Source organism: Eurosta solidaginis, chromosome 2 (assembly GCF_040869045.1).
Source record: "Eurosta solidaginis isolate ZX-2024a chromosome 2, ASM4086904v1, whole genome shotgun sequence".
NCBI classification, from domain to species: Eukaryota; Metazoa; Arthropoda; class Insecta; order Diptera; family Tephritidae; genus Eurosta; species Eurosta solidaginis.
In genome coordinates, this window is record NC_090320.1 from 122,167,826 (window position 1) to 122,184,186 (window position 16,361).

Here is a 16,361-nt window from a genome sequence, read left to right on the forward strand (position 1 = left end):
TTCCCATTTTCATCAGTGCTGGCTCTTTTCGGATCGAAATATCTACTACTTCTGGCAAGCATTAAATAATTGAGCAAAAATATAGTTGCTAAAACAATTTGGTCCACATTTTCTGGAGCAACATGAATCGTTATATGAAGAACTCTCCAAAGGTGTTTTCAACGTGCGCTCGGACGGAGGATAACCGTTTGTTATAAATTCGTTTGGCGGGTGACAAATTTCGACCAAGGTAAGGGCGCATGAGATTAGGCTTAACAGGAAATGCGCTGTCACCGACGAAAAAATATGGAAATATTTCGTACCTGTTTGAAATATGACATCAATTAACTGAAACCTTGTCTGTTATAAACACTTTACCTGGAAGGTTATCTGGGGGAGGAATTTCCAGGACATTTTTCAGAATCATGTTACCAAATACACTTCTTGCCAAAATTCCCGCATCGCTTTGACTTTCCAACGTACCAACGTGCTTAACTGTGTTAAATCGTTGTATACATAGGTATGCACTACATATAAGCTTTAATATCACTAGATGTTCGTGACATTTCTCTTCAAATATATCCTTAATATATACGTGAGAGCTCAACGCTGGGTATATAATATTTGTTTTCGACCGAACTTAGACTTCCTTAATTGTTTTATAAGTATGTATGTTTGTTTATTTTCATAGCTCTGGAGCTCGTTGGCGAAAGTTATCGATCATTCGTTACCGTAATGACATGCACTTTTTATACATCGAGCATTATGCTGTTGTCAGTGGTTACGTATTTGGAACGCGATTGGGTAAAACTTTCTTATTACACTTCCATGCCATTTCATTTGTATTTTGGCTATATTTTTGTAATGCCAGAATCGCCTAGATGGCTGCTTATGAGGGGTCGGTTGGAAGAAGCTCTTGGAATTTTAGAGCGGATGGCAAATGTTAACGGAAAAAACTTTCCAGCTAAAGTAAAAGCTGACTTCGAGGCAAAAATTTTAAAAAATAAGAATGCAAAAATAAATACGGTTACTGTTAGTGTCATTGATTTATTCCGGTAACAAATAATCGACATTAGTAGACATTTAAAAACCTGAATTATAACTCAGCTGGTAGGGGACTTAGAATAGTGATAAATGCGGGAAAAAAATAGCAAACTGGAACCTCCTCGCCTAAATTGCTACTTTAGTAGGTAAAAACCCTAAATTACACCAAACATCTGCAAACAAACCAGTTTCCATATAGTGTAGAATGCAATGATTAGTGTTTGGTCGGTGTGACGATCGTTTGATGAGTGTGGTGCCTATGGTTGTGTTTTTGATGTGGTACCAAATCCCTTTACGCTGATGGCGGCTGATGTGGATTAAATTGGCGAACATTTTATAGGGGTGCTCACTAATTGCTATAAATGCTTTATTTCATCCTTATATTTTTCACCCTTAGATAGCGGCGAACACCTATCCATGTTACCTATGACGCTAAAAGGCCGTACAAGTTAGAACCGATGTATTATCTTGTATTGCTATCTAAGGAGCTTTTTCATGACCCATGTCCATTTAAGGCATGCATAACTGCATACTACACACAAAAGTTTCATATTGCAATTTTTGATTAAATTTTTCCAGCATAAGCAAACAACTTAGATTGCCATATTGGAATTTAGTATGAAGATTTTCCTTGCATTTTATATACACCGTTTGAAAATTAACAGTATCGGTAAATGACCCACTTTGAAAAAACCGATTTAGATAAACTGATCTCAATAAACGACTCGAGTATTCTGAATGAGATATTTTAACATTGTACTTAAGCCACGTCTTTTTAAAATCTGTACGCACAGATTCAAAAGCTTGCTCGCTCCAAAAAGCGAGTCCTTTTCCATGTTTTTTTTAAGGCACGTGTTCAATTACAGCATGAACTTTAGGTGTAATATTAATTTCCAAGTCCTCATAACTTGTTTTCAATTTATTAATATGTACTTTCAATTTCGGGTCTAGATTATGCGAAAAGCAAGAGCTTACTACCAGACCAAAAACTTGAATACACTATTTCATACATTTACCGCCATGTTTTTCTGAAATTCGTATCAAAATATCTACATTTTTAAACTGCCAGGTCCTTGAATTTACGATCCACCACTTGGCTCAGATTATCTAGAAATGGAGCACCCAGAAAGCGCTGACGTGCGCTACTTAGTGCCAGGCAGTTGCAGATTAGATGAACCACCGTTTCCCCCTCATGCTCTTTTCTACTCCTAAAGAATCGACGATAAGGAGCTCCTAATCTTTACGCATGGTTGCCTAAAAGGCAATGCCCAGTTAGTGTCCCCACAAGCATGGAAATTGTATCCCTACTTAGATTGTACACGTGACGCGATCTTTTAGGGTCCCATTTTGGCCAGGTTTCCTTCGATGTCCGACACACCGGTGTTTGTAGCCGTCTTTCGTCGGCTTAACGGTGGATGTTCTCTTTTAGCATTAGCTTGCATGTGACAAGGAGAATACCGTAGGGTTCTTGGCCAGGAAGAATCTGCCTGGTGGTACCCTGCCTAGCGAGTTCATTGCAATGCGGTTTCTATCGATGTCCATATATCCAGGGACTCACGTGAGGTGTACACGCTTCTGTTGGGCCATCTCTTGAATATACCGGCGACAGTGTTAGCTCAGAATTGAAAGAATAGGAGCCGATAGATTTCTTTGCCGATATTTTGTGTTTCTTCTGCCTGGAATACGCTGCAGTGATCGGGTAGTCTGAAGGAGAGCCGGAGGTGAAGATCCCTCGAGAATAGTCCACCCCAACTCTACCATTTAGCTTAGAGCCATCCGTGTATATGGAAATGCTGCCGTCACAAGCAAGGCACCTATACGACTCCGTCCAATCATCCCTACTGGGAATGTGTATCATGTAGTCGGTTTCCGCAACTGTTGTGATCGCACAGCGATCCGTGCTGGGAGGATGAAAACTGTATTTGTTTAGTATACTAGAGTATCCTATGGTCTTTTTTTTCCAAAAGGACAATTCCCTTAAGCGCAGGGCTGACATTGCCGCTGATCGATAACCAGCCAGATCCAATGGAAGGATGTCAAGATGATATCAAGAGCTTCCCTATACGTTGTTCTCAGAGCACCGCTTATGCTGATCATGCTAGATCTGTGAACTTTACCCAACAAGTTTAGGTTTGACGCCTTTCTCAGGGCTGACCACCATACAACTATCCCATACAGCAGCATGGGTCGGTAAATCGGGGTATAAATCCATCTGCATATGTTCGGCGTGAGTCCCCATTTTTTGCCAATGGCCCTTTTACACGTATAAAGTGCAATGTAAGCTTTCTTTTGTCGCTTAATGACGTTATCTTTCCAGTTGAGCTTTTTATCCAAAACTACGCCTAGAAATTGGGCCTTATCTGCCAGGCTTAGGCGCACACCATTTAGTTCTGGTAGGTTTAACGATAGTATTTTGTATCGTTTGGTATATAAGACAAGCTCAACTTTGTCGGAATTGACGCTGAGTCCACATCCGGAGGCCCATAGGGAAACCTCTCATAATGCTACCTGCATCAAGTCACGTAAAGTTTGAGGGAACTTGCCTCTGTAAGCAATCGCTAGATCATCAGCATATGCCACAATCTTCCCGCTACCCCAACGAGTATCTCTTAACAGTGAGTTTACCATTAGGCTCCATAGTACAGTGGAATGGATACCACCCTGTGTTGTGCCCCTTGCGACAAAACGTGTTATATCAATGTTCCCCAGTGAAGAAAGCACTTTCCTTCCCCTGAGCAGTTGATCAATCAGTCACTAAGGGTATATTTACATCCATATTCGTTAAACCATTTTTAACAGCGTCTTGATTTATATTGTTGAATGCTCCTTCAATATCTAGGAAGGCCACAAGACAATAATCCTTTTCGAACACGGATGTGTTGATAGCCAGAAATGAGGTTCAATAGTGGTGGTAATAAAACTGCTAATTATCCTCCCTAAGATCTTGCGTACGAAAGACGATGGACTTATAGGTATGTAGTCATTCGGCTCGTAGTGAGATTCTTTCCCTGCCTTAGGAATGAATATGACAGTGGCAGTCCTTCATGCACACGGAATATAGTTTAGAGCCAGGCCAGCGGTATATATATGCAACAGCCAGTTGGCTGATATCTTCAAAAAGTAGGTAAATTGAGCGGGAACACTCCCGTCTCGTCCAGCAGCCTTAAAAGGTTTAAAACTTGTAACTGCCCACCTAATCCTTTCCTCAGTGATGGGTGTATTTACAGCCTTTTTTTTTGTATGTGCGTTGCGCATGTTTCCCAGAAAATGTATGTCCAGGAGCAGATCTAGCGTATCCCCTGCTGTGCTGGTCCAGGTACCATTTGGTCTCGCCAGAAAGCAAATAGCTGTTTGCCTGTTCGAAAGCAGGGACCGTACACTTGATGTGTCGGCGACACTTTTGACACCAGTGCATAAATATCTCCACGAAGTTGTCTTCGCTTGTCTCACGACTTTTTGTAGGTCCTTAGTTTTTTCTTTGTATTCTAGCCATTGTGAATCATTTTCGAGGCTTTTGGCTTTGTTAAACTGCCCTCTACAGGATTAACGAATTAGTTCCAAATCATGGGACCACCAGCGAGGTTTCCGCTTACCGCGTGGTTTAGGCATTGGACAAGCCTGTTCTAGGGCATTTGAGAGTGCCAATGAGAAGGTTGCTACCAGATCCTCCAGCTCCTCCGCTGATGAGGGGCTTTGTGAGGGTACTCTTGCTAACAACTCATTGTGTAGTTCCCAGTTTGTATTGCGTCGGTTACGCCCCGTAATGGGCTGATCAACGAAAAACTCTAATATCGCCTATCTATACCGGTGGTTTGAGAAGGAGGTTTCGTCAAGAACACACCATTTTTTGACACACCCATAAATGCTTTCGCTACAAAAAGTGAGGTCAATAACTTATTTATGGTTGTTAGTAATAAAAGTTGGTTCATTACCTACATTGCAAACTACCACGGTAGTTGTTAAAAGGTAATCGCACTTTTCGACTCACCACGAGTGTTTATGTCGGAACTGCCTCAATGGACATGGTGGGCGTTCGAATTCGTACCAGTGAACAGATGGCCCTTACTTAGATTGGCCACCAGATCCTTTACCGTCCTTTGGGGAGGAGGTTCCTCTGCATCGTACGGCGTATAAACGAAGGCTAGTGTTAAGCGTGTGCCTCCGTTTGCAAAGCTGGCCGATGTAACGTCGCCATTGCTATAGTTAGGTGAGAGAAAGATGTTTAGCTCAGGCTTTACCAAAATATAGGGTCTAACTTTACTTTCTTCTGCAGCTCACATTTGCTTAAACCCAATGGCCCCCAAACCGCAAGTACGTGAGTTATCCACCCAGAGCCATTGGATGAGGACCACGTCGACGTCGCCTTTAGAAAGGCGACTGACGAGGGCAGCCGGGGCTGCCTTACATTTGTGGAGGTTTATCCGTAGCAACTTCAGCATGGTGTTGGTTAGACTCCCCTGCCTCCAACATCGTGACGTCGTGATCCCTGTCGCTATCCAACAGAGTATACTCCATCGACAAATTGCACATATCCCCTGTGTAATTTGATGTGGCGGACACCAGGCTTTCTGCGTCGAAGAGCTCCGATTCCTCTTCGGGTGCCTCGATGTCCGTGTACAAAGAGGCAACCGAAAGGGATGCGCGCTGTGCGTCGACAAGGTATAAGTGAATAACGACCTCACCGAGGCCGTAAAACATTTGTCCTTTTCTCTGTTTAAGGGCTTCGAGTACCTCCTTATTTAAGGCTAAAACGACCTCCCTCTTAGGTGATACAGCGTCCTCGACCTGGATCACACTCCTGTCCTGCGTCGGGAGAGCCGGGTTCATGAGCTGCAGCATCCTGAGAACTCTCTCAGGTTCTGCTGGAACTGTCCTTCCAGTCGGCAACCTCAATTTTCGACCTGGTATAGACCTGTCCCAGCTTTGCAGCTGCTGTCTTGCACAGTGCAACAGACCTTGCGTCTTCGCACGCAAGGACCCTGATCTGGTCCTCATACCAACCCGCGTCAGAACGTCGCGGCGAACTACCCGGAAACTCCATCAGGCCGTCGATAAGAGCGTTACCGATTTTATTCCGGATGTGCGGCCATTGGTCTTTAGGAATGGCACCACGTTATTTCCACGGTCCAGGATTCCTGTGAGAATCTGGCCCTTGGATACCTTGGCAAAGTTGGGTTTGGCTACCGCGGGGTGATTTTGATGTCTTTTCGGTCGGGGTTTGATGTCCTTGTCGGACCTTTGGCGCTTATAAGGGGCTGCGCTTTCCACATTTGCTGCCAGAGAACCCCAAAAATTCGGAAGCAGAGCTCGTGCCCTTTCACTGAATTCCTGTCGTTCTCTGACAGCGTTGCAAACGGAACGCCCTCATATCTTAAGAGGACTTTTTCAGCCCTTCTTTTGTTCCTGTGGAACGATCCACTGTGTGCATATTCTCGAGAACGGGATCCGACCCGTACTTGGCCTCGCAGTCGTACCCCCGAATGATGGCTTATCTGTGGCTCCTTCCTCTTTTGGCTTAGTGTGACCAGATTGTGGGACCCCTATCGTAGCCATGGGGAGACCAGTTGCCGTACCGGCATCTCACGGGTGCCCAGCAACAGCAGGGGCGTCAGTTTTCGCCGTTGCAAGCGCAACTTACTTCGCCTCGATACTGGTGTTTGCCCCTCAGATCACTAAATGCCGATTTCAGCGAGGTACCCACTTGTCGTCCAGGGGGAGTCGACTCGTCGTTACCAACGCAACAGTTCCTCCGGTAGAAATTACATTTGCGGCCACCTTTCCCCTTGGCTCAGAGGGGCCGGTCGCGAGACCCCTGCCAGAGCCGTGGGAAAAATGGTTGCCGTTCCGGCGCTTGCTCGGTGTCCTGCATCAGCAGGCGCGTCACTGTTCGCCGTAGCCAGCGAAACTATCTTCGCCGACATACTGGTGCCGCCACCCACCAAGTCGCTCTTTCCGTCATTTGCCGTGGCCCTCCCTAGTGAATAAGGGCGTACGCGATCCTGGACGCTTGCGCCTGTGCGGTCCTTCCCCCTGTGGAGAAGGACGAAATTTCACTTTTGATTTTTTTTTTGTTCATCTTGTTCTTATGATTTATGGACCTCTAAGCGTTGGCGATGGTGAGTACCGAAGAAGATTTAACGATGGGCTGTACGAGCTATTCCCAGACATCAACATAGTCCAGCGAATTAAAACGCAGCATCTGCGCTGGCTAGGCTACGTTATGCGAATGAGAGATGACGCTCCGGCCAAGAAAGTGTTTATATCGGAACCCGCCTATGGAAGCAGAGGTAGAGGGCGGCCCCCACTCCGTTGGAAGGACCAGGTGGAACACGATTATACTCCCTTGGTGTGACCAATTGGGGCCGGTTGGTAGAGAGAAGTAGCGACTGACGCGCTTTGTTGGACGGCCATAACCGTTTAAATGGTTACGCGCCAATTAAGTAAGTAAGTAAGGATACAATTTTTGTCTTTATGCATTCTGGTATGCTGGCTTAACTGGACCCAGAGTAGATTGGTATTGAAATTAGTCGAAATAGAGTGGTAACCACGTCCACCTTTCCGATATCGCAAATTTCGAAAATGTAGAAATGCGATCATTTTTATAACTATTAACTTAACCGTCCTGTTCATAAATAATTTTTCTTCTTAGTTCTCATGGCTGGGTACCCGGGTACCACAATGCAGTTCATAGAGTATGCAGCACTTATGGAAAACCAATTTGCCTTAGTCATACTAAGAATAAGTGTCCTGAGTGTTAAGATTTGAAAACTTGTAACCCTTTTCATGTTATTTATTAATTTAAAATGTAAACATTTATTATTTACGTGAGAACTACTAGTGGTACCAGGGTATCCCAGCCATGAGAACTAGTAATAAAAAACTAATTTTAGTAATGAAAAACTAATTTATTAAAAAAAAAAACATCTTTATGAAAGTATATTTGAAAAAATTTTCTCTCGTTTTTGTAGAAAACTTATTCCCAAAGTATGCCACAAAATTTTAACTCGTTTCTAATTGTAGATTATGTAAAAACGTGAGAACTACTAGTGGTAGCTGGGTATCCCAGCCATGAGAACTAGTAACAAAAAACTAATTTATTAAAAAACCATCTTTATAAAAGTATATTTGAAAAAATTGTCTCTCCTTTTTGCAGAAAACTTATTCCCATAGGATGCCACAAAATTTTAACTAGTTTCTTTTTGTAGATTATGTAAAAATGGCTTTTGAAAATACAAAAGGCACCCGGGACTAAGTACCTATAGACCAGGCAAGGCAAAACCCCATTTTCGAGTTTTAATAATAGAACCCACGAATATCATACGGAGTTTAATAAAACGGCTTCGTGTAGAATATGCAATCTATACCACGAAGTAAAATCTTGCTTTAGGTTTAGTTTATTGGCACCAGACCGAACCAAATTCGTGAGAGAAAAACGTTATTTAATAATTTGGCGATAATTTAAACAACGTGACACTGTTTTCGTACATTTAAAAGCAATGAGTCCAATCCTCGCTTAATTCATACAAATAGAAAACAGTTATTGTGAAAGTTGTTTATCGCCGTCACACCCCAAAAATGAATGTAAAAGTAGTTTCTCGTGCGTCTATTCCCAAAGGTGGCGGAGAATAGACGACGGTAGATTGTTATGTTTATTGTAACGAATTCTGGGTAATTCCTGAAATTTATACACCTTCTTCTAACGTTCGTGTCGCTGAATTGTCGAATAGGTTAGGTTAGGTTAGGGTGGCTCCCCGAGGGCACACTTAGGCCAGTAGTACTAGGCCCGCTGTGATACCACGAAAAACACCGTTACCTTTCCTCTTCGAACCATTTTGAGGACCTGATGAAAGCTACCAGGCCCTTGACGTCATGCTCCACAACCTGACTCATAGTATCAAGAAATGGAGCTCCCAGAAAGCGCTGCCGTGCTCCGCTTAGTGCTAGGCAGTTGCAAATGAGGTGAACCACCGTTTCCTCCTCCTCATCCTCTTTATAACTCCTACAGCAACGACGATAAGGCGCTCCTAGCCTTTCTGCATGCGTACCTATGAGGCAATGACCCGTTAGTGCCCCCACAAGTATGGAAATTGTATCCCTTCTTAGGTTGTAGACGTGACGGGAACTTTTAGGATCCCATTTAGGCCAGGTTTCTTTCAATGTTCGACACCCCGGTGTTTGTAGCCATCTTTCGTCGGCTTGACGGCAGATGTGCTCTTTTAGAATTAGCTTGCATGTGGACAGGGGCATACCTAAGGGTTCTTGTCCAGGAAGAACCTGCTTGGTTATACCCTGCCTAGCGAGTTCATCTGCAATGCAGTTTCCCTCGATATCCCTATGTCCAGGGACCCATGTGAGGTGTACACGGTTCTGTTGAGCCATCTCTTGAAGAGATCGGCGACAGTTTAGTGCTAGTTCAGAATTGAACGAGTGGGAGCCCGGAAATTTTATGGCAGCTTGGCTGTCGCTGAAGATAAAAATTTCTTTGCCGACAATGTATGTCCCTATCCTAGCTACGGCTTCCATTGTGGCTGCAACTTTTGCCTGGAATACACTGCAGTGGTCGGGTAGTCTGAATGAGAGCTAGAGGTCAAGGTCCCTTGAGTATACTCCACCTCCAACTCTACCGTTTAGCTTGGAGCCGTCCGTGTATATGGAAATGCTGTTGCTCATAGCAAGGCACTTATCTGACTCCGTCCAGGCATCCCTGCTGGGTATGTTTATCTTAAAGTTGGTTTCCGCAACTGTTGTGGTCGCACAGCGATCCGTGCTAGGAGGGAGAAATCTGTATTTGTTTAGTATACTTGAGTGTCCTGTGGTCCTGTTGTTCCAACACGACAACTCCCTTAGACGCAGGGCTGACGTTGCCGCTGCTCGATGACCAGCCAGATCCAATGGAAAGATGCCAAGAATGACCTGAAGAGCTTCGCTAGGCGTTGTTCTTAGAGCCCCGCTTATACTTATCTTGCTGGATCTGTGGACTTTACCCAACAAGTTTAGGTTTGATGCCTTGCTCAAGGCTGGCCACCATACGACTACCCCATCAGCAGTATGGGTCTGATAATCGCGGTATAAATCCATCTGCATATGTTGGGGGTGAGTCCCCATTTTTTGCCAATGGCTCTTTTACACGTATATAATGCAATGTACGCTTTCTTTTGTCGCTGGATAACGTTGTCCTTCCAGTTCAGCTTTTTGTCTAAAACTACACCTAGAAATTTGGCTTTATCTGCCAGGCTTAGGCGCACCCCATTTAGTTCTGGTAGGTTCAACGATGGTATTTTGTATCGTTTGGTATATAAGACAAGCTCTACTTTATCGCTTGACGCTAAGTCCACATCGGGAAGCCCACAAGGAAATCTCTCGCAATGCTACCTGCATCAAGTCGCATAAAGTTTGAGGGAACTTGCCTCTGTAGATAATCGCTAGGTCATCAGCATATGCCACGACCTTCCCGCTCCCCCAACTAGTATTTCTTAATAGCGAGTTTACCGTTAGGTTCCATAGTAAAGGGGAAAGGACACCACCCTGGGGCGTGCCCCTTGCGACAAATCGTATTATATCAACCTTCCCCAGTGAGGAAAGCACTTTCCTTCCCCTGAGCAGTTGATCAGTTAGTCCCACTAGGGGTCTATTTACGTCCAGATCCGTTAAAGCATTGTTAACGGCGTCTGGACTTATATTGTTGAATGCTCCTTCAATATCTAGGAAGGCCACAAGACAATAATCCTTTTCGAACAAGGATGTTTCTATAGTAGAGACTAGGCTGTGTAGCGCAGTCTCCGCAGATTTACCTTTGGTGTACGCGTGTTGATAGCCCGAAATGAGATTCCTATCAATGCTTGTAGTGAGAAAATTGCTAACTATTCTCTCTAGGGTCTTGAGTACGAAGGATGCAAGGCTGATAGGTCTGTAGTCCTTCGGCTCGTAGTGAGAGGCTTTGCCTGCCTTAGGAATGAATATGACTGTGGCGCTCCTCCATGCACACGGAATATAGTTTATAGCCAAACAAGCGGTATATATGTGCCGCAACCAACTGGCTGATAACTCCAAAAAGTAGATAAGTTGAGCGGGTACAATCCCGTCTGGTCCAGCAGCCTTAAAAGGTTTAAAACTTTTGACTGCCCGCCTCACCCTCTCCTCAGTGATGGGTATATTCACAGCTTGGTTTGCTGCAGGTACTTCCGGTGCGTTGGTCATATTTCCCGGGAAATGTGTGTCCAGGAGCAGCTCTAGAGTTTCCCCTTCTATGCTGGTCCTGGTACAATTCGGTCTCTGCAGAAAGCTAATAGCTGTTTGCGTCTTAGAAAGCACGCACCGTAGCCTGGATGTGTCCACGAGACTTTCGACTCCAGTGCAGAAATTTCTCCATGAAGTTCTCTTCGCTTGTCTCAGGACTTTTTTGTAGGTCCTTAGTTTGTCCTTGTATTCTAGCCATTGTGACCCGTTATCAAAGAATTTGGCTTTGTTAAACTGTTCTCTACAGGATTTACGAAGTAGGTCCAGATCATGGGAACACCAGTGAGGTTTACGCTTACCGCGTGGTTTTGGCAATGGACAGGCCTGTTTTAAGGCATTTGAGAATGCCGATGTGAAGGTTTCTACCAGACCCTCTAGCTCCATCGTTGATGAGGGCCTTTGTGGGGGCAGTTCTGGTAGTTCTCTTGCTAACAGCTCATTATGTAGTTCCCAGTTTCCATTACGTAGGTTACGTCTCGCAATGGGCTGATCGACGAAGAACTCTAACATTACTTCAATATACCGGTGGTCTGAAAAGGAATGTTCCTCAAGAACACGCCATTTTTTAACCCACCCATAAACGCTTTCGCTACAAATAGTGAGGTCAATAACCTCTCTACGGTTAGTTGTTAAAAGGTACTCAAAAAGTGACTCACCACGAGTGTTTATTTCGGAACTACCCTACTGCACGTGGTGGGCGTTTGCGTCTGTCCCGATTAGCAGATGGCCTTTGCTTGAGTCGGCCACCAGATCCTTTACCGTCTTTTGCGGAGGAGGTTCCTCTGCGTCGTACGGCATATAAACGGAGGCTAGCGTTAATTGGGTGCCTCCGCTTGCCAAGCTGGCCGCTGTAACGTCACCATTGCTATAATTAGGTAAGAGAAAGATATTTAGCTCAGACTTTACTAAAATGCATGTTCTCACTTTACCTTCATCTGCAGCTCGGATGAGCTTAAACCCAATGGCCCCCAATCCGCATAACCTTGAGTTGTTCACCCAGGGTTCTTGGATAAGGACCACTTCGACGTCGCCTTTAGAAAGGCGACTGATGAGAGCAGCCGAGGCTGCCTTACTTTTGTGCAGGTTTATCTGGAGCAACTTCAGCATGTGATTGCTCATACTCCCCTGCCTCCATCACCGTGATGTTGGGATCTTCTCCGTCGCTATCCAGCAGAGCATTCTCCATCGACAAATTGCCCAGAGCCTCTGCGCAATTTGACGTGGCGGAAACCAGGCTTTCGGCGTCGGAGATTTCCGCTTCCACTTTGGGTGCCTCAATGTCCGTGTCCAAAGAGGCACTCGAAAGGGATGCGCGCTGTGTGTCCCCACGGTATACGTGAATTACGACCTCGCCGAGGCCGTAAAACACTCTTCCTTTGCTCCGTCTAAGGGGCTCGAGAGCTTCCTTATTCAGGGCTAACACGACCTGTCTCCTAGGTCCTACAGCGTCCTCGACTTGGATGACACTCCAGTCCTGCGTTGGGAGAGCCGGGTTCATCAGTTGCAGCATCCTGAGAATTCTCTCAGGTTCTGCTGGAACCGCTTGAACCCATGCCCTGGCCCTTGGCCGAGCCGGAATGTCCTTCCAGTCGACGACCTCGATAATCGCCCCGGGATAGACTTGTCCCAGTTTTGCGGCTGCTGCCTTGTACAGCGCAACAGACCTTGCGTCCTCGCAAGCGAGTACCTTGATTTGGCCCTGGTACCATCCTGCATCAGAACCTCGCGGCGGACTACCCGGAGACTCCATCAGCACGTCGAGAACGGCGTTACCGATTTCATTCCGGACGTACGGCCACTGGTATTTAGGGATTGCACCACGGTCATTCCCTCGGTCCAGGATTCCTATAAGTATCTGGCCCTTGGCTACCTCAGCAAAGCTGGGTTTGGCTACCGCGGGGTGATTTTGGTGCCTTTTCGGCGGTGGTTTGATATCCTCACCGGACCGTTGACGCTTATATGGGGTTGCGCTTATTGGCAGAGAACCCCGAAAATTCGGCAGTGAGCTCGCGCCCTTTCCACCGAATTCCTGGCGTTGTCTGACAGCGTTTCCAGCGGAACACCCTCATACCTTGACAGGACTTTTGCAGCCCTTCTCTTGTTCCTGTGGAACGATCCCTTGTGGGACTCTTCTTGAGAAGGGGTCCGACCCGTAGTTGCCCTCGCGGTCGTACCCCCGGATGATGTCTTCCTTATGGCTCCTTTCTTTTTTGGCTCAGTGTGACCAGATCGTGGGACCCCTGTCACAGCCGTGGGGAGAACAGTCGCCATACCGGCGTCAGACGGGCGCCCAGCATCAGCAGGCGCGTCAGTGTTCGCCGTTGCCAGCGCAACTACCTTCGCCGCCGTACTGGTGCTTGCCCCCGTCCGATCACCTAAGACTGTGTTGACTGAGGTTGCCCTCTTGTCGTCCATGGGGAGCCGACCCGTCGTTTCCAACGCAGTCGCTCCCCCGGTTAAAGTAGCTGTTGCGGCCCCGTTTTCCCTTGGCTCGGAGTGGCCAGGTCCAGAGACCCCTGCCACAGCCGTGGGAAAAATGGTTGCCGTTCCGGCGCTTGGTCGGTGTCCGGCAACAGCAGGCGCGTCAGGGTTCACCGTTGCCAGCGCAACTCCCTTCGCCGCCATTCTGTTGCCGACCCCCACCAAGTCGTTCTTCCCTTTAGCGTTGGTAGCATTGGTAGCCCTCCCTCGTTCACTAGGGCGTATGGATGCCAATGCTGTTGTCCTTCTCCCTGTGGAGGAGGACGAAGTGTCCTTTTCCTTGTTTTTTTTTGTTCATCTTGTTCGTACGACCCCTTGCTAGACGAGGCCAGCTTAGGGTCACCTTATTGAAAGGGCGAAAAGTTTCGTCCGCCGCGGCAGAGCCCCTTACCGCGGTAAGACCATTTCTACTCTCTGAGGCGGCCCGGTGTCAGAGCGGCTCCGTACAAATACAGCCAGATTAACCTCCCGGCTGCAAACCATCCAATGGGCACGGTGCCGCATAACACCCTGGATTGGGAGGGGACAGATATTGGTCATCGCTCACCCTAGGACTAGGCCACCGCAGTCATGGAGATCCATATGAACCTGCATCCTACTGGGTGGCATAGTCCCGTGGTCAGCGACTAAGCCCTCGCATCGCGGCAAGATGTCTGCCCTTCGCGAATAAATAACTCCAATTATCCGTATGGCAAAATAGTCTTTATTAGACTACTTTGGGAGTTCAATTATAATTATATATATATAAGTATATATTATAAGTATATATACTTCACAATAGCGTGTGTTAATCAAACTGATCGATTATTACTCAGATTGGGCTGCTTTTATACTTTCTGTTGCCGTGTCCGCATATTTCTGCAAAGGTCTAGACGTTTCGCCTTCTATAACTCTTGTATCTCCTGTTTGGTAATTAGTTATATGCGAGTGTATGTGTGAGTAAGAACTTCGAGCTACTGGTTATGTGTATGTATGTACTTCTCGTCACCTTCCATGCATGTGTGTAAATGATGGTTGATGCGTTCATGTACACAACTTGCTTTAATGTGTAAATGTACATAAGAGCATGATACAAAAAAGAAGGTAGTTCCACTCAAAATTTTTTGACGTATTTGGGAATTTTTGAAGTTTTATAATGTTTGTTGTTTTCCTAGAAGCGTTGCCATACCATTACTGTTTAAGGCGAAATTGTGGTTTTTCGGGACGGAAATTTCCTTCAGTATGAAAACGCAATGGTCATCTGAGACAATAAAAATATGCTTTGGCATAAATATCGATTGAGAATACAGTAAAACATGCAATTTTATTGAAAAACAGTGGATAATGACTCATATTATGGCAGGTTGAGCCCTAGGCAGAAAAAAAAAATTCTGTTGTTCTAGCATGGCCCTATTATCATGCCTCTACAGTGAATATTTCTCAAGGCATGTTGAGAAAAAGTGTACCTCCAAAGTCTGCAGTGAGTGGTAGGTGTTTAATTTGTGGGACGCCACATCCATATCAATGCTAAAAGGGCACAGAATTTGTATAGGTGGAGCTTGCCCCAAGGTGCCCCCTGGTAGAACTTGCAAAATAACTCTCATAACTAATGGTTAACCTGCAGAGCTACAGGGCAATGTTCCTCCCAAAAAAAGGTTTAGCAATTCCCTCCTCGAGAGCTACCGTTGAATTATACAATAAATATGTGTACTTGTAGCCAATTTATCACCATTCAATTTCATAAAAATTGCATTTAAGTATGCTGAACTCTTTAGAAATTGCGGTGTCGGTTTATAATGACCTCCTTTGGGCAATCAATTGACAAACGTGTATGTTTTGTCCACATGTTCTGAGCAAACGTACGGACATTTAAGAAGGATATGTTCCCTTGCTTTGTATACTTCGATCCATTTTTCTTCCACCAAAGCAATTTTCGGGAGGTCGAAAAATTTATTAAAAACCATCTTTTCTAGGCTGATATTTCGATTAAAATATTTCCAACGCATGCGGCTTATTCTTTTTTACTTTTTTATTTAAAATAACTATGAAAGTAATTTAGTCGTATCCGTTAATATGAATTCCATCTAAATTAGAAAAATTCGTAACATTTTTCAATCTGGTAGCTTGTTTTTGGTGGTTGTCATTGTCCCCGCAAGTCAAGTGGCTAACGTCACACTAAATGGAACTACCTCCATTTTTTGTATTGTGCATAAGAGTGGCTGCTTCATGTTTTTGTTGTTGCGTGATTATTTACTAACAGCCTAGTGATGTCAACATTCGCCACAATATGTATAAATTTTATTTTATTTATTAACAATTACGCCTAAATGGATGCGTACGTATTTTTTTGAAAATATCTAACAAGATTGAAAGTTTTTGAAATATAACAAATCAAAAAGATGAAAATAAAATTATAGAATAAACTAATTAAACTAAAAAGTATATAAAGTTTAAGTAAAATTATATACATATTAAAAGGAACCCTACAACGCAATATTCAAGTTGGAGATTTAGTCGTGGCAAAGGATGATTTACTACCCCCGAACGAATGGCGTTTGAACTCAAAACCAAAAACGGACTAACAACCCGGAATATTGCCAAACTGTGCGTGCTACCAACTGCCTAGCAATGCTAACCCTACC

General features: G+C 45.0%; 1 protein-coding gene across 1 annotated transcript in view; it reads left to right on the forward strand.

Moving 5' to 3' along the window:
* The first annotated feature begins 667 nt into the window (after positions 1-667).
* The window catches only part of CarT (Carcinine transporter), a 514,516-nt gene continuing 498,822 nt past the window's right edge, over positions 668-16,361 (forward strand). The window contains exon 1 of the mRNA XM_067769656.1: positions 668-1,034. Coding sequence (XP_067625757.1) covers positions 715-1,034 — 320 coding nt within the window. The 5' untranslated portion in view covers positions 668-714. The remainder of the gene's footprint in view (positions 1,035-16,361) is intronic.